At 43.8% G+C, this 18654-nt stretch overlaps 1 protein-coding gene across 6 annotated transcripts in view; it reads left to right on the forward strand.

Moving 5' to 3' along the window:
• The window catches only part of WSB2 (WD repeat and SOCS box containing 2), a 126264-nt gene that overhangs the window by 48347 nt on the left and 59263 nt on the right, over window positions 1-18654 (forward strand). For 3 of the 6 annotated variants that reach the window (XM_029619554.1, XM_029619550.1, XM_029619551.1), the window contains 4 exons: window positions 3-175; window positions 12719-12835; window positions 13188-13295; window positions 14206-15218. In XM_029619554.1, coding sequence (XP_029475414.1) covers window positions 3-175; window positions 12719-12835; window positions 13188-13295; window positions 14206-14368 — 561 coding nt within the window. In that variant the 3' untranslated portion in view covers window positions 14369-15218. Of the gene's footprint in view, window positions 1-2; window positions 176-12718; window positions 12836-13187; window positions 13296-14205; window positions 15219-18654 lie in introns of those variants that run through there. The other 3 variants (XM_029619553.1, XM_029619556.1, XM_029619555.1) reach the window with 1 other exon arrangement.

Consider the following 18654-nt stretch of genomic DNA (forward strand, 5'->3'; position numbering starts at 1 on the left):
AGGTTCTTCTATGGAGCATGCGTTCTTACACATTGATCCGGAAGCTGGAGGGGCATCAGAATACTGTGGTCTCCTGTGACTTCTCGCCGGACTCTGCTCTACTTGCCACTGCATCCTATGATTCCTGTGTGATCATGTGGGATCCCTACACAGGGGACAAGCTACGAGAATTCTGGTATGAAGATGAAATAATGAGCTTTTATTTGGACTACTCAGTAATTCTTTGTTAGTGCTCTTTTAGAGGGCCTGCAGCCTTTAGTGCTTAACCACTAGAAGTTCAGGTTTGTTTTTTCCCCCCCTTTTTAGGGACATAGGAATATTGGGTTGTTTTATGCCACTGAGCTTAGTGTCTTTATTTCTGTGGATGTTTTTTATGACTTCATTCTCATCTCCCATTATTTTTTCCTCTTCGTTTCCATCTCCTCTTGTCACTTTTAAATTTCTTTTTGAGCTTTATAAAGGAAATGTGACAGCAGAAAAAGGCCATATGACCTATCTAGTCTGCCAGCCACCCAACTAATTCAGGTTTACAATTCCCATCACTCCCTCAGAGATCCCCTGTGTTTATCCCATACTTTCTTGAATTTAGCTACTGATTTTGTCTCTATCAACTCTACTAGGAGGCTGTTCCATGCATCCACTACCCTCTCTCTAAAGAAATATTTCCTAAGATTAAAGAGCCATGTTTTCAGTTCATGCTTGAAACTCTTGCTTTCTGTTTTCTGACATACTGGCTCTGGAAATGAGTTCCACAGCTTGGGACCTGCGATTGAAAACATTTGGTCTCTTATTTGTGTTAGGTGTGTGTTCCGAGTGGAGGGTACCATTAGAAGTCCTTTGTTTTGTGATTTTATGTCTCTCTTTGGTGTGTAGGGTTGAAGTGTCACCCCTAATAAGCATGGATCAATATTGTTGATGATAGTGAGAATTAGGGATAACATTTTATAATGAATTCTGGATTAAACAGGAAGCCAGTGCAAGGCAATCAGCGAGGGAGTGATGTGTTCAGATTTTCTTGTCCCTAGTAAGAGTCTTGCAGATGTATTTTGAAGTAAATGTGGTGGTTTTAGTAGACTTGAGGGGAGGCCTAGTAAAAGGGAGTTGCAGTAGTCTGTTTGAAAATATGTGTTTGTAAGACAGTGCGGAAGTCTTGTATTGTTAACAGAGGTTTTAGTTGATGTAATATTCTCAGCTTGGAGCATCCTGTTTTGATTAATTTGCTTATATTTATTTATTTATTTTTAATTTTTATATACCGAAGTTCTTGTAGGGGCTACAAATCACTCCGGTTTACATAAAACGAAGAACTGCTCAACAGAGAGCGGAGCTTTACATGGAACCGTATAACATATGGAACAGTATAACTGGTTGACAATTTAACATAGTACTAATTAAAGTAATATTTTAACTGGTAATAAATAAAGAAAGAAATATAATATTTTAACTAAGAAGTAATTAAAATTGAGATGAATAAATAATGTTATAAAAATAGAGGTTATTGAATCACATAGAAAATTGTATATGTACCTCAAGTAAAAGAATCATGTGTAGCAATGTATTTAATGAGCAATGCTCTCCAATGATTCCACATTTAAGGAGACAGTTATCTGCGTGGATGCTTTCACTGCAGGGTAATATACCAAACAGGTCAGGGTTTTGTTGTAGTCTCTTACAGATGGGATGAAGGTAATCTTGGATGTATGGGTGACTGTCCCATTTCTATTTGCAGATGATGTGTTAGTCGTGGAATATGCTCTATTTAAAGTTCCTTTTCATAGTGAAGTTCTTGTCAATCTGAATTCCTAGGCCTTATATGTCATCTGATGGAGTAATATTGGTAATTCCTAGGTTTTGTCTTTCCTATACTAATATGCTTAAAGCCTAAATAAAAGCAGAAGAAATCAAATTAAGAAAATTCCATCATTTCATGGACTCCCTGCATAATATTTCCACATTGTGTCAACGCAGCATGTACTGGTCCAAACCACAAACAACTTAACTATTCAGGCAATACATAAAAACATATATTTCACAGAACTGACTACATAATGCATGCATTCATTCATTCTGCATTCTCAGTATTACACATTTAACACATAACAGACATGACAAACTGTTGAGCTCAAAAATTAAAAATAAAAAGTACTTTAAAAAGATTTAAAAGAATTGGATCGATCCACAGTTTAGAGGTGGCAGTTTGATTATAGTGTTGTCTTTCCTTAGCCAAACAATTTCCATTTTTGGGGGGGTTTGGAGTTAATTTCAGTTGTGAAAATTTTTGTTGTATGGCCTTGACAGGGATGCTGCAGTTTTTTCTAATGTTTTGTCGAAAGGGACGTCGTCTGCATAAAGGAAGAAGTTGATTCCTAGATTTGTTAGTAATGTGCATATAGGCAGCAGTTAGATGTTGAATAGAGTGGCCGAGGATGCTGAGCCTTGGGGGGGCACCTGTATAGATTGGGAAGTTGTCTGAAATGTGATTACCTAGTTTGACTTGGAATGTCCTATCTTTTAGGAAGGAAGAAAACCATTTATTAACATTTCCGCCTAGTCTAGTTTCTCTCAGTTGGTGGCATAGTAGGGTATAGTCAACTGTGGCAAATGTTGCTGTTAAATCTATTAGTACCAGGATATATGATTCATAGTTGTCAAAGCCCTGTAGAACAGGGTTGGTTAAAGAAATGAGTAGGGTTTCTGTTGAGCGATTTTTTTTTTTTTTTGTTTGTTTCTGAATCCAAATTGGTTTGGGTATAATATATTGTCTTCTAGGTGGTTCTCTAATTGTGATAGAACTGCTTTTTCTAGGATTTTTGCGATAAAAGGTAGGTTGGATATTGGTCGGTAATTGTCCCAATCATTGATTCTGCTGGTTTTATTTTTAGAAATGGTTTAATCACAGCTTGTTTTGCCCTGTCAGGGACCAATCCTTCTGCTAGCAAATGGTTTATTATGGTTGTGAATATCAGGGTTATTACGCAGTTAACTTTTTTCAGGGCACTTGCCAGGATAGGGTCCAATGGGTGGGTTGCAAGCTTCATTTTAGTGATGATTTTGTTTACTTCAAGTTTAGATACCGTGTCGAATGAGGTCTATTTAACTTGACCAAATTTTTCTTCCGGTTCATTTGTTGGTAGGCATGGGGAGAATTGTGATTTGTGTATTGATTTTAACAATGAATTAGCATATTCATTGCATGAGTTCCTTGTAAAGTCGTAGTTATTTGAGATGGAGGAGGATGGATCCTTGATCAGGTTTTTAACTGTTTCAAAAAGTTTTGAATTAAATATTACACCATGAATATGCTTTGCGTAGTATTCTTTGTTTTGATTTATTGATTTGTTCACGGCATTTTGTTAATAGGGATTTGTATTTTTCTAGGGGTTCCATAGAATGGCATTTCCTCCATTGCTTTTCAGATTTTCTCAGGGTCTGTTTAGCATGTCTTAGCTCTTCGCTATACCAAGGCTTCTTTTGTTTAGTTGTGTTTCCTTCATTTTGGAACATTTTTTTCTGGATTGGGCATAGGGTATCCGCTATTTCATTGATGATTTTATCCCAGGAGTCAGAAGGTAAGGAGGCATTATCATGATCGAACTCAGTTATTTTACTTTTAATAGATTCTTCGAGTGTTTCAGGTTCTACCTTTTTTCAGTACGTGAAAGATGGATTATTATGTGTGTGTGTGTGTGTATGTTGTGTGGTGAGGAGAGTTACTTCAGCCTTTATTAGCTGGTGATCAAACCAGGATAATAATTTGTGAGAAAAAATTGATTACGCAGTTATTGCTATTGGGGAAAAATTTAGGTCAAAGATGTGTCCTGTTTTATGGGTGGGGTTGCTTACAGAGGGAGGGGCCGATGGTCTGGCGCCGGCACCCCCTGTCCCTGTGCAGCTCTCTGGTGCCAGTGGCTGGGCTGCCTGCTCTCCTCTCCAGCAGCGTTCTTCCTGTGAGAGGCAGCTACAAGGTATCTGAAAAATTTTTTTTTTTCCTGCAAGTAATCTCAACTGTTTAGCACTCCCTGTCAAAGTGTAAAGTGATTCTGCACTCAGCTTATTGTGTGAAACTTGTGCTCCCTCCCGATGCAGCCCTAGGCGAAACACGGGACCGTGTCGGGGGACGCATTCCAAGATGTCTGTACTATAAGTCAGTGGAGTTGCCGCAATAAATGAATAAAAGAATTTGATTTTCAGAACTTTGATGAATCCTTCTGATTAGGACTAATTATTTCTGCTCTGCACTATTATTGTGGATGGTAATTGAAGTCTCCCATTATTACCGTACTACCAATTTGGTTAGCTTCCCTAATTTCTCTTAGCATTTCACTGTCCGTCTCACCATCTTGACCAGGTGGACGGTAGTATACTCCTATCACTATAGTCTACCCCGACACACAAGGGATTTCTACCCATAAAGATTCAATTGTGCATTTAGTCTCATGCAGGATGTTTATCCTGTTGGACTCTATGCCATCCCAGACATAAAGCACCACACCGCCTCCTGGGTGCTCCTGTCAGTCATTGCGATATAGCAAGTGCTGCTTACCTGTAACAGGTGTTCTCACAGGACAGCAGGATGTTAGTCCTCACATATGGTGACATCACAGGATGGAGCCCTTTACGGAAACCTTTCTGTCAAAGTTTCTACAAAGCTTTGACTGACACTGGCACACTGAGTGCACTGAGCATGCTCAGCCTGCAATTATCCCTGTGAACCACAGGTGTCTCCCTCAGTCTCGTCTTATAGCTAAAAGCGCAAGCGAAACTAAAATAAAAGTAAAAACGTATACATACCCAACTCCGCGGGGTAGCGGGTGGGTTTCGTGAGGACTAACATCCTGCTGTCCTGTGAGAACACCTGTTACAGGTAAGCAACACTTGCTTTCTCACAGGACAAGCAGGATAGTAATCCTCACATATGGGTGAGTACCGAGCTGAGGATGCACGAGAGTGCATCAAATGCACCCAAGATGCACAAAAGGCGCAATGACAGGGGTGGAATTTGGAACGGAGGGCATCTTGAAACCCGTAATGAGTTGGTGGAAGGATGTTGGGTAGTTAAACTGAAAAGAATAAGAGTAGACGGACTGGCCAAACATGGAGCATGCCGGCTAGTCGTATCTAAGCAATAATGGGCTGCGAAGGTATGGAGAGATCTCCAGGTTGCAGCCTGATAAATATGTACAAGCAGCAGCGGCCAAGGGGAAGCTATTGAGGCTGGGACGGACGCAACAGTGTGTGGTTACACACAGTGTTGTAGTGAAATGCCTGCTTGTTGGTAGGAAAAGAGATACAGACTGTCAATTAGGAGGAATAGGTCTGTTTGCCCAGTGGAACTCGCAGGTTGACTCTTGCCACAGAAGGGAAGAGTTAGGTGGAATTCCTATGGAGAGTAGTGCGATCTAGATAGAATGCAAGCGCACTATTACTGTCCAAGGAGTGGAAAAACCCTCTCGCTTTGGTGAGAGAGAGGTGTTGGGGAAAAATGGGCAGAGTATATTCTGAGTAAGGTGAGATGCAATGTCTACCTTAAGAAGGATATGAAGTTGAATACGTAAAACCACTTGGTCACGGAGGAACGCAGGGTCTAATGAGTATGTAACAAGGTGTGTAACTCACTGACCCTGTTGGCCGAAATGACATTTATGAGGGAAAGAATTTCCCTTGTCATACTGTGAAATGAGAGGAATGGAAAGGCTCGAACGGAGAACGCATGAGACGTATAAGCATGAAATATAGGTTCCATTCCGTGACTAGTGAAAATAGAGGCAGCTTGATCAGTGGGTAATCCATGGTAAGCTGACTCAGAAGGGGTTTACCGTTAATCGGGTATCCCCACTCCCAAACGATACACCAACTGAAACAGAGGTGAACCTATGTGGAGGATGTCTGGGGAGCAGAATCCGAGGGAGCAAGAGTGGTGTAGAAAAAAAGAAAAAGGGTAATACCCTTTTGTATGCGTCATGTGGTAAATCATGCCATTTTGAATGGTAGGATTTATGTGTGGAAGGTTTTGTAATGCTACCAGTACTTGAGAACATCATTGAGTCTAAGATTTGTGACTGTCTGGTGAGAAGGCGAATTGGTTACTGGTGTGATAGACTGAGAAGTATGGGAAGCATACTGGTTTCGGCCAGGACGTGGGTCTGAGGAACAGTGAACCCCGTCCCGGTTCAGCAATAGAAGAGAGCTGGCTATGAGAGGCAGCGGAAGAGACACATTTAAGAGACCCTTGATGGAAGGAAGGCGTCTATGGGAACACATTGGAAACATGTGTAGGGAGTAGAATCTGTGCACCGTATGGCTCGATTTGGACGCAGAGGGCAAGTTCGGTTGACCTCAGCACCAGAAGATTTTTCTCGCCACACATGTAGTCCGAGACCTTTCGAGAGGATGAAACCTATATGGAGAAGGTCTGTTAGTGCGTTCAGTACGTCTCAAAGATAAGTGGCCCAAGGATGTGTAGCGTGAGCAAGGGCCAAGAGTAGAGCTGTGCAGCTTCCTTGCAGAGCAGCTAAGATGTGCGTGGTTGTGTGTTGGAAAGCACATTGTCTGTATGCACAAAGATTTGTTGCAGAGGTAGTATTGGAAGGCATAAGGGTATAACTCATGGCTACAAGCTCCAGGAAGTTTATGTAAAACTGCCTGGAGCGGAATAGACGCATATTGGGTTGAGAAGATTTTAGGTCAAACTTACAACCCTGAGTAAATGCGAGCATGAGCAGGATCAGACTAGGTTTTGGTTCTAGATCTGTAATATAGATGAGGGACGAAAGTGGTTGAACAGCTTAGACCCACTGATAATGGAATTTCACTGAATCTAACCCATAGCAGTTTTGGATCTATGAGGAACGTACATAGTGGAAAAAACCCCATAGCCTGACAATGAAGAATTGAGGGGCTGAGGTTATGGAATATGTGCACAGGGACATGTAGGAATTTATTAGAATGTCTGCGCGGTTGCTGGACAGGAAGGTCATTGTGACTGTGGTGTCCAAAAGTGTTGTATAAGGGATTTGTGGCAGTGACAGTAATCCCAGATAGTAAATTTATAGAGAGTCATGAAGAAGTTAGAACTCCTTGCGTGGACTGACTGTGGTTATGCAGCTGTCCATGCAAGGAAAAGCGTGAATGATGTTGCACTCCGTAGAGAAACAGCAGTCACCGATAGTGATTCAATGAAATACCCCAGTTGCCGAAGCTGGTGCAACCGGCAGAGCTTGGGATTGTAATATTTTTGACTCACCATGAAGCACATAGAAAGATTAGAAGTAATGTACTTACTGCAATATGGAAGCATGGTGACGAGAGATACCATTTTACCTGTGCCTTCTGAAGAAAGTTGGTATTTCTGAGGTCCAGGATGGGCGGGAGAGTAACTACTTTCTGTTGAAAGAAAGAATAGTGTAATTAAAACTCCCCAACCCGCCCCCCCCCCCCCCGTTTTGTAGCGTCTGGGGGAGTGTACCGGGAACCTTGGTGCAAAGTGGGGTGGCCGCTCTGATATCCGGCCAGTTGGGAGACCAGGAGGTGTCCAACTAGAGGGGCTGATGTAATCTGGATATCATGTAACCTCCCACGGGAGCGTGAGAGGTTAAAGTCTTACCCGCATTTCTGTGTGCTGTACAAGGAGACATTGAGACCTGTCATCAGGCTTTGAGATGGACTTGCACTTGAGGTAGTATTTGCTGGATCTTGTGTTTAGCAGATCAGCGAATACATCTGGAACTTTGGTTCTGAATTAGGAACTAGAAGCCAGAGTATTAATCAGTACAGAGCCCCGTTCCTGAAAATGGGAGGATGTCCTGATGCAATCCCAAAGAAATGATAGAGAGGTTCTCTTGGTATTGTGCCTGACATAGCTGGCAAAGCGATATGTGACACTAATACGGTTCTTGGAAGGTACATGACCTAGAACTTTTCGAACCATGTGGCCCGAATTAGAGAATATATCTCAATGGGAATGCCGCAGAAGCGGGTATTTACCATCTGACGTGGATCACCGAAGGACGAGCCGGTGAAGATTGCTGGCTCTGTGGATTTCAGGAGTCATCGAGGGGTGGCCTGTTGGCCGTAGATGCCCGTCTCAACTCTGATGCCTGGTATGGTGGCACAGGTATAGAGGAGACAGGCTGAGCGTGGCTGGCGCTACCACAGTAATTTTGTGGAGGCTACAATCCTGCACTGATGTCGGTGGGGCATGCCGCAGGAACAGGAGAGCCGATTAACAGCTCATGAACTTGGCCCTCGTCGCAGCGGCTTGATGTCTCGTGACGCCAGTGCAGAATTCTTCGGAACTCTTCCGGTGTTGCTGGAGCACCAAGGACTGCCAGCACTGTGCGGAACAGTGGCGATGGCAGTGGTGATGTTGCTCGGCCCGGGCGTTCTCCAGCACCGAGAAGGAAAGCACAGATGTGCTGGATGGCGTCTGTGGCGGACGGTCACAGTGTCTGTGACGATGCGTGCCACGGTGCTCGGCCCGGTCTTTCCCCAGCACCGAGATGGATGCCCTCGCTGTCTTGGATGGCGACTGATGACGGACTGTCAGCATGCCTGCACTGCTCCTGGCACTATGTAGTGTCGTAGGCTAATACGGGGCTTTAATAAGAACCCAAAGCATGGAGCACTGTGTTTAGGCGAGGGCATTACGTGGAGGTGCTATGTTGATATTGCCGGTGTCGATGGCGGCCGAAGCGGCCTCGAGGGTATCGTCAAAAATATATATGAAAAAATGTCGATGACCCAGGCAGAGCACTGATGACAGTGACGGAAGCACTGATGGCATCGGCGTAGGTATCTATGGAAACGATGTGGCATCGAATAATCGAAAAACATCGTTGGCATCGGAAAAATGATACCGGCATCGACTGAGTCGATGACCGCATCGATAGGAACGTCGAAGACACCGATGGAAACGATGTGGGCGTCGAGGGCATTGATGTATGGAGGTGGGCGCCGACGGCATCGGTGGCATGGCCACGGGCGTTGACTGCATCGATTGGATCGACTCAGGCACCAATGGCATCAATGCCACTGACATGGGCCCCGATGGAATTGACATTGGCATGGATGCCATCGATGGAATCCAGTTTGGCATCGATGCCACCGACATTGGCATCGATGGAAGTGCCCTGGGCGATGATGGCATCAACCCGGGCATGGATGTCACCGACACAAAAGTGTGGGTCGATGGCATCCATCCAGGTGATGGCACCAATGAAACCCAAGGAAAAATCAGTGCCATGGATGAAAAACATGGATGGCACAGAACGATGCAGGGAGCGATGGTATCAGTGTACCGTGGGGGGAGGGGTACCGATGGCATCGAAGAATCCAGGACGGTCTAAAAAGGGGTACTGACAGCGATGGGGGCATCGACTGCACGAGGGTACCGAGGAAATCGAGGGACCTGAACTCGACAGGGGTCCTGGCGGCAACGGAAACCGTGGAAGTTCCTGCCCCACTAGCGCTAATAACCAGGCAGAGTGTCACAGAGGGACACTCGCAGGCTATGTGTGGCTAACTGAAACATAGGTGGCGGGAAGGCCACAGTCGGTTGGCAGGCCAGGGAGGTGACAGGAACCGCCCGAATAAACAGGGCATAGCGTCTAATATACGTACGCAAAGGGAGCGTCGAATATTCATACGCGAAGGGAGACTCATGCAGGGAAAAGTGTTTGTGAAGTAAAGGTTTGTGTTTCCGTGGGGAAAAAGTGTTAACATTTCTCACAGAGCTCCTAACCGCTATGCTTACTGCAGAGCGGAAAAAAGAAGACTGAGGGAGAAACCTGTGGTTCACAGGGATAATTGCAGGCTGAGCATGCTCAGTGCACTCAGTGTGCCAGTGTCAAAGCTTTGTAGAAACTTTGACAGAAAGTTTTCCATACAGGGCTCCATCATGTGATGTCACCCATATGTGAGGACTACCATCCTGCTTGTCCTGTGAGAAAATTTGACCCCGGTATAGCACTGTCCCATTGGTTGTCCTCCTTCCACCATGTGTCTGAGATGCCAATTAAGTCTATGTCATCATTTACTGCTATACATTCTAATTCTCCCATCTTACTTCTTAGACTTCTGGCATTAGCATACAAACATTTCAAAGTTTGTTTTTTGTTTGTATTTTCATTCTGCTTTTTAATTGATAGGGATAAGTTAGAATTTTTTAGCTCAGGTGAGTTTTTTTAGTTACAGGCACTTGGACTACTTTTCTTATTATTGGAACCTCACTGTCTGGATGCCCTAATTCTAATGCATCATTAGTATCCTTTGAAGATACCTCTCTCCAAACCATGTGCTGCTGAGCGACTGTCGACTTTCCGCTTTGTTCTAGTTTAAAAGCTGCTCTATCTCCTTTTTTAAAGGTTTGCGCCAGCAGTCTGGTTCCACCCTGGTTAAGGTGGAGCCCATCCCTTCGGAAGAGACTCCCCCTTCCCCAAAAGGTTCCCCAGTTCCTAACAAAACTGAATCCCTCTTCCTTGCACCATCGTCTCATCCACGCATTGAGACTCCAGAGCTCTGCATGCCTCTGGTGATCTGCGTGTGGAACAGGGAGCATTTCAGAGAATGCTACCCTGGAGGTTCTGGATTTAAGCTTTCTACCTAAGAGCCTAAATTTGGCTTCCAGAACCTCCCTCCCAAATTTTCCTATGTCTTTGGTGCCCACATGTACCACGACAGCCAGCTCCTCCCCAGCACTGTCTAAAATCCTATCTAGGTGATGCGTGAGGTCCGCCACCTTCACACCAGGTAGGCAAGTTACCAGGCGATCCTCGTGCCCACCAGCCACCCATGTGTCTAAATTCTTAATAATCGAATCACCAACTATGACTGCCGACCTACCCCTTCCCTCCTGGGCAGTAGGCCTTGGGGAGATATCCTCGGTGCGAAAGGACAATGCATCACCTGGAGAGCAGGTCCTTGCTACAGGATCCTTTCCTGCTGCACCAGGTTGATGCCCTCCAATCATGAGACCTTCCTCCTCCAAGGCAGCACCAGGGCTGCCAGTCTGAAGTTGGGACTTGGCTACAATCTAACTTCAGTTAGTCAGCCAGAGTGACTCACTGCTTTCTTGATTAACATATGTTAGTACCTAATCAAACCAAATCACACTACCTCAACACCTTTCCAAGGTGAGTAACTGAACTGAACTTTTCAACCTTTTTACTTGGGTATAAACTACTCCTAGCTTATTTCTAGCTTCTGGCTACTTTTTTCTTTTTTGTTTTTAATATTGTGCTATCTATATTCTTTCCAAAGCACAAAGGAGAACAGGCTCTTCACGCCTTGGTCTGTAAAAGAGTCCTGGCATATCACCTAAAGAGGATTCAATCTCATGTCAAGCTTCTCCACTGTTCATGTCTGATCCCAATAGACTAGGAAAGGCAGTTGCCAAATGAACTCTGTCCTATTGGCTAGCAGACTGTATAGTGCATTGGCTGGCTTACAGATTATAAACTGTCAAGGCTTATCAAGAGCAAGCTATGGAAACTTCAGTGGTTCATCTTAGAGACCACTTCTGTTGAAGACATCTGCAAAGTTGTTACTTAGTCATCTGTTCACACTTTCACATCCTACTACTGTCTGGATAGCATATCCTGAGCAGGCTTGGATCACAAGTTGTTCATTTCAGTAATTCAATCTCCACCTGGTGAGCTGGGTTGTTCTACAGTGCAACTCTTAATTTAGGACTTCCCTTGATGGAGAAAACAAGTTTGCTTGCCTACAAATGGGGTTTGTCGTAGAGAGTAGGACGAATTAGCCCTATTTAATACCTGCCTGTTTCCCTGCGAAGTAGACTACCTCACTGAAGCTTATGCTCTGAAAGAGATGGAGTAGCTCACAAGGCTGGGTGTCAGCGCTATTGGATGATGTCACTCGATGTCCTGCTGTCTATGGAGAATTTTATTTATAAGTAAGCAAACTTGCTGTACAAACCCACAAGAGCACCAGAAACAGGACAGAAGTAACTGAAGCTGTACTATTTGGTCTTCTGTTTCCTAGAACTAAATTCAAAAGTTTGGTTTTCCATCAAAATAGGAATTAGATTTTACTTAGAAAAGTATTTTAATTTGTAAAATGTGTGCAGCACTAGGGAATAGTGCTACATATCATAGCCTTGCATTCCATCATAGGTGGTGTTTAGACATGGAAATGGCAATATTAAGTCACTTATTTTGCTTTCCCCTTTGTTAATTAGAGGGGAATGTTTTGTTTTACAGGAGGTGTAATCCTGCCAGTTTGACCAGGATCTTACAGATTCATGTCTTCAGTAGGTCAGGTGATAGGACATTAATCCTCCATATTGTACGGATTTCTCAGTTTCAACCAGAAGGCCAAAAAAGGTCCATTTTTAGCTCATGAATTAGACTTTATATTTGATCTAGGCCAAGAAATGATTTATTAAAGAGAGGGATGAGAAGTGTATAGAAAGTTTATATACAAATGAGCAGCACAGAAGGTAATTCGGAAGAGGGGTAGACATTTACAGGGGCAGAGGAAGATGGAAGGTGGATATGCGGCTGCTTCCAAAAGCTCAGGAATGCACATTGGTGACGAGCATTTCTGTAGCAAATGGAATGATTGTATCAGAAAAAACAATTTTACTAGTAATTAAATAACATAAACCAGTTTGATAGTCTTCTGTAAATCATGCATTCTTTCCACCTTTACCTACGCATGTTGTACTACTGGAATGTCTCTTGCTTTTTTCTGTCGTCAGCCACATTGCCCTCCTCCCTGCCCTGGATTATGGCACCAGTGATGAACAGCTCAGGTCACTGAGGTCCCTCTGCTTCTCCCCAGAAGGATTGCACCTTGCAACAGTGGCAGATGACAGGTGAGGAGAATAAGAGCTTAAAAATCTTTGGGTGGAGCCAGGGGTATTTTTGTACTAGTTACTTGAAATCTAACCCTCATTCTTACCAATCTGCAAATGTAGAAAATACCTCAAACACTTTGAATGGTAGCATTCTTTTCTCACAGCTCATGCTGTCCTCATCTAAAGATCTTGTGGAATCTCTCCATGTGAGGATGCTGTGTGTTGGATTTTGGCACTGCTGAGTTCCATTATAAATCTTCTAAAATGGACAGTGAGCAATTTCACCACTGAGTCTTGTCCATATCAGAGGCATGGGGGGCATAGGATGTAACATGCACTTGTCAATTTCATTCTACCTTGTCTAATCCAGGTTCCTGAGGATCTGGGCATTAGAGCTGAAAGTTCCGGTTGCTTTTGCACCTGTGACCAATGGCCTTTGCTGTACGTTTTACCCACGTGGTGGTATTATCGCAACAGGGTGAGTATCTACCACCCACTCACTGATCACCCAGCAGGAACCTCTGCTGCTGACATTGTGTGGGGATCTTTTTTCTGAGAGATGCTTTTATTTGTTTTGTTTCTGTTGTGTGATTATTGTGAATGTTCATATATAACCCGCTTTGAACTATGGAGTATGTGGGTAATACATTTTTTAAATAACTAAAAAATACTGCCTGGGAAGGACTTTGGGAAAATGAGCCAAACTCTTTTCTCCCATTCTGCCAAATCCTGGTTTTGATAGAGGCTGATGGCTTTCAAATAGCTATTTACAAAGAGCTGCTTTTTGGCACGTGATATTACCTAGATAGTGCTTTTGTTTGACTGATAGACACTGTTGCATTATACAAAGCAAAGTGGAAAGGAGAACATGGACATGGCCTGAGGCTTGTGGTGTTTGATGACCAGAACCTGTCCTCAGGACGCTGTATTGAACTGAAGCCAACAATCTCCAAGCTATATCAGTGTAATGCTGTACAAGAAACCTGAATGTTATCTTTGGATACTTGCCAATTGTTCATCAGAATCCTAGATGCTTTTCAAACACTAAAGCCTTTCTTATTGGCTCATCCTCTCTGGTTGCCATTATTTTTCCTGCTTTCTTTCATGTTCCTTTGCGATTTGAGGCATTGTAGTGCACTGTGTCCAGCTCCCTGGATAGAAAATGCCAACACAAGAGGAGTACATAGTTCTCACATGCATACCCACACACACGGGTTTCTGTGGAGGCGATATGCATAACAGATAGCTTGTTTGTTATTCCTCACCACTGGTATACATGTACCTAGGTATTTGAATGAACCCATTTTAGATTCTCAGGGTCTGGATATAGTGCTGGTTGGTCAAGGCAAGTTTAGGTTTGTGTTGACTAAATGTTCTGTTTCCTGCAGGACAAGGGATGGTCATGTCCAGTTCTGGACAGCCCCGCGCGTCCTCTCCTCACTGAAGCATCAGTGCCGCCAAACACTGCGACGATTCCTGACTACCTACCAAGTTCTAGCACTACCCATTCCTAGGAAGATGAAGGAATTCCTTACTTATCAAAACTTTTAATTCAGGTGTGCAGACAGCAAGGCATTGGCTGAAGACTGAGACATGAATGTAGGCTTTGTGGCTACAGTGGAACCTGAGAGCCATAGGGACCAGCTACAGCTCAACAGCTGCTTGTATTGATTATACAAATTCTAGAAAAAGACCGTTCTGTGGTCTTCCTAAAAAAAAAAAAAAAAAAAGTGTATTTACTCAGGGGGTTTCTGAATAATGTCTTAATCCGTGAAAAGAGAGCTCCTGTTTGACCAAATGAACTTATGGACTGAGGAGAACCAGTTTTCATTTAGCTCTTGTTACATGGGCAGGATTTCCTCTCCTAGAGGGGATTGTCCAAAGGCTCTGTGAGAATAGCGTGGGTGCAAATGTTCTGCCCTGAGGCCAGAACAATCCTCTACTTTCACAGTGGACTGCAACCCCCTCCCTCCCATCGTTTCTGCTCATGGAAGAGTCAGAAAGCTGTCTGGTCCTTAGTTGTTTCAGGGGCACATATTGCTGATGGCTCAGTTTGTGTTATCGATCACTACAGTAAAGAAACCAAAATTGTCAGTACAATATTGCTTGTCAGGCTCCTGGAACAGTTTAAAAATATGTATAAAAATGAGATGGTTTATAAGCTAGATAGGAACCTGAAAGTTTGATCATAGCCTGTGAGTTAAGACCCTAATGGATTTTACCTTATCTTGGCTGGGCATGAACTCTCAGAAAATGTCTTTTGGGGTGGTCACCATTGCTTAATGATCAGATAGGTCTGAGAATATCCTATGAAACAAGTGATGTGATTGGTCACTTTCCAGCTGGAAAGCTTTTTATTTTTTAATTTTTGAAATTTCACAGAATATTTATTTGCATCCAGTGTTTGATTCTTGACTTTTTATTTGGGATATTGACCTGCTTTATGTTTACCAGTATGTTTGGGTATATGGTGTCATAGATCCCTCTGGAGATGGATGTAACCACAGTCATGTACACAGCTTCCCTCCCCCAAGGCGTCTGTGTATTGTTTGGTGTCACTGGACATAGCATCAAGCATTATTGATGCTCATATGATGCAGAAGCTGTAGCAGTGAGGACCAAACCTCAGTAATACAGAATGTATAGAGGATCCAAAGCTGCTTAATGTACAGGATGGAGAGGAGATCAAAGCTCCTTAATGCAGATGTTCTAGAGGCTAGTGTAGCAGTGGGAAGGGAGGGTCACAGTTCCTTAATGCAGAGAGTATAGAGGCTGGGATAACAGCAGGAGGGAAGAGTTGAAGTTCCTTAATGTGTATAACGTGGAGGCTGGTTTGTCAGCCAAAGGGGAGGGTCAGAACTCTAATGTGGACACTTGCCATAGCAGGAGAGAGAGGATTGAAGCTCTTTAAAACAGATGTTGTAGAATATGGTGTAGCAGCAGGATAGGAAGATTGAAGCTCCTTAATATGGACAATATATGTGCTAGCATGGCAGCTAGAGAGGAGAGTCAAAACTAATGCAAACACTAGCATAGCAGCAGGGGGGTGAAACTAAAGCACCTTGAGGCAGAATCTGTAGAGCAGGGCTGGCCAATTTCAGTTCTCAAAAGCCATAAACAGATGTGATTTTCAAGCTATCCATAATGAATATTCATGAGAGTGTGCATATAAATCTCTCTCATGCATATTCTTTGTGGATATCCTGAAAACCAGATCTGCTTATGGCTCTTGACCAGAGTTGATTACCTCTGCATTAGAGAGGCTGGTATAGCAATGGAAGGGGAGGATGAAGCTTCTTGAGGTGGACACTCTAGATGCTGGAATATTAGTGGGAGAGGAGGTCAAAGTTCCTTGGTGTGGACGCTGCAGGGACTGACATGGTAGCAGGAGTGAGGGTCAAAGTTCTTTAATGCGAATGTTGGTGCAGGATGGAAGGGGAAGATGGCAGCTAATTAATGCAGAGTTTGTAGGGGCTGGTCGAGCAGTGGAAAGGGAAGATCAAAGCTCTTTAATGAAGTCCTAATTGGAATCAGTCCCACTGACAGTTGGTCAGGGAAGGGACCAGTCAATGTCCGAGTGTAGTGAATAACTTAATACTAAGTGGCAGTAGCTGTCAGAGTTATATACAGGCACATAGATTCAGCAGAGTGGGAGCAGGTAACAGCCTCTCCTGCTCCATCTCTGCTTTCAGAACAGTTGTAGGGATGGGGATTTTATACCTTTAAAAATTAAGGTGGTGGAAGTAACAGTACTACTCATCACAAGGTAAATTTAAATTATCTGGGGGCGGCAGTTGGCCCACTACAAGTTTTCAAAACATCTGGATGCGAACACAGTGGCCATCCTTGAATATAACCTCTATAACAAGGGAGAGCCACTTTGTCCCCTGATGTTAAGAGCCATGCCCTCAGAGAGGCCTTCCTGCCAAATTCCAAAATCAATGGAACTGGAATTGGCATGTTCCCAAGAACACTCTGTCATCTAGAGCAATAATCCACGCAAGCTCTCCAAACCTGCATATAGGCCAAGAAAGTGGAGAATTTTCTAGCTGTCAGCAGTTTAGCCACAACTGCCTGAGAATGACCTGAATTCACTAATTGTGCCCCTTCAAAAGCCAAACTGTAAAACAAAAACAATCCAGATCCTTGTGAAATGTCAGGACAATGGAAAGCCATGCCTTGAGCCTGAAGCCCTAGCAAGCTGCCATAGAGCAGCTGGAGATCCACATGCCATGGCCAATGGGTCCAGCCCAGAGCAACCAGCCTCAGCAGCCCTTGATGCCTGTCAGATCTTTGAAGACATCTGCCTATCTTGGGCCAAGAAGGGGAAAAACAGAAATCCCTGTCATTGGCCACGTCTGAACTAGGGCATCGATCCCAGATGAATGAATGTCTCTTTTGGCTAAAAAATCTGCACACCTTTGCATTCTGGCTGGTTGCCATCAGCTCCAGCAGATCCCATATGGAGACATTTAGAGTAAAGGCCTTTTGAGAGAGGGATTATTCCCTTGAGTCTACGACATGGCGACTGAGGTGTAATCTACCTGAACATTACTCATGCCTGCTATGTGAGATCCCAATCAAAAGGCCTGCAAACCTTTGAAAATATCCTGGGAAATGACAGCCCAAGGCAAGGAAGAAATTGCTAATGTGGTGGAAGTTGGCCCATTCAGTGTAGGAGCAGCTAAAGATTGCAAGATTACAGCTGCCTCTCCACTCACACTGTCCTGGCTAAGGGGTGGGCTGTGGCTGTAAAATGGCCAGCAAGGCCTCTGGGAAGCTAAATGAGTATGTAGTAACCTTTGTGCCAACTTAATCCCCGGTTCTGAACTGCCCCCCACCAGCATTAAGTCTCAGCTCCGGAACTCCACCCTGGACCAAAGAACACGTGTGGCAAAGTTTTGAGTCACTTCCTGTCCATGTCTCGCGAAGCAGATAGGTTGTGCGGAGTGCAGTTTTTCTCCCATGCTCCACAGCCTGCACCATTTTCCTCATACTGCTCTTCCAGGATGGGAAAAACGCAACACAATTGCAGACCCTCTGGCAGGCAATTAAAGTCAGTACTCCCCCACTCTGCAGTCCTTGAGCAGCATGCCCAATCCTCTGTTCTTTCTACTTTTTTTTTTTAATTGCTTAACCTTCCAGGAAGTGCAGCAAGGTACAGGCTTCAAATGGAAATAACCTGAGAGAGGGGAGAGGGCATGCAGAAGGCACATGGGGAAGGGAAGGAGAGAAGGAGCAAACCTCAATCCCTCTGGAAGCCTCCTGATCCTTGTCTGCTTGACACTTGAGAGGGAGCCCCAGGCTCACCTTTGTAGCAATATCTTTTCCAATCACAAGGACCCTGCTTAACTGAAAGGAACAATAAATCTTGAACTGTAGGATCTCCTTCTTTTTCATTCTGCTAGGTCTGAATCTACAGCACAAGATGGTGCAGATTCAGATTCTGTTATATAAGGAGTGGAATTTATTTATTTACAAGTTTTTTAATACCTCTGCTATTGGAGATACCGTAATAAGCGGTGTACACTGCAACATCTATAGTAACACATTACATCAGGATGATACTTAAATCAAAAATGCAAACAAAAGAAAAATTAGGAGTAAGCTTCTTCAAAAAGATAGGTTTTCAAGCTTTTTCTAAAATGTTTATAATCTGTGATTCTCCGAATGCTTAAGGGCAGTCCATTCCAAAGGACAGATCCCCTGACTGATAGAAACCGATTATGGATGGTTTGCTGGCAGACCATCTTTATAATGGGTATGAGCAAAAGATGTTTGTCCACAGACTGCAATGAATGTACTGGAATATAGAGTGAAAGTTTTATCACCTAAAT

This window comes from Rhinatrema bivittatum, chromosome 11 (genome assembly GCF_901001135.1).
Source record: "Rhinatrema bivittatum chromosome 11, aRhiBiv1.1, whole genome shotgun sequence".
NCBI lineage: Eukaryota > Metazoa > Chordata > Amphibia > Gymnophiona > Rhinatrematidae > Rhinatrema > Rhinatrema bivittatum.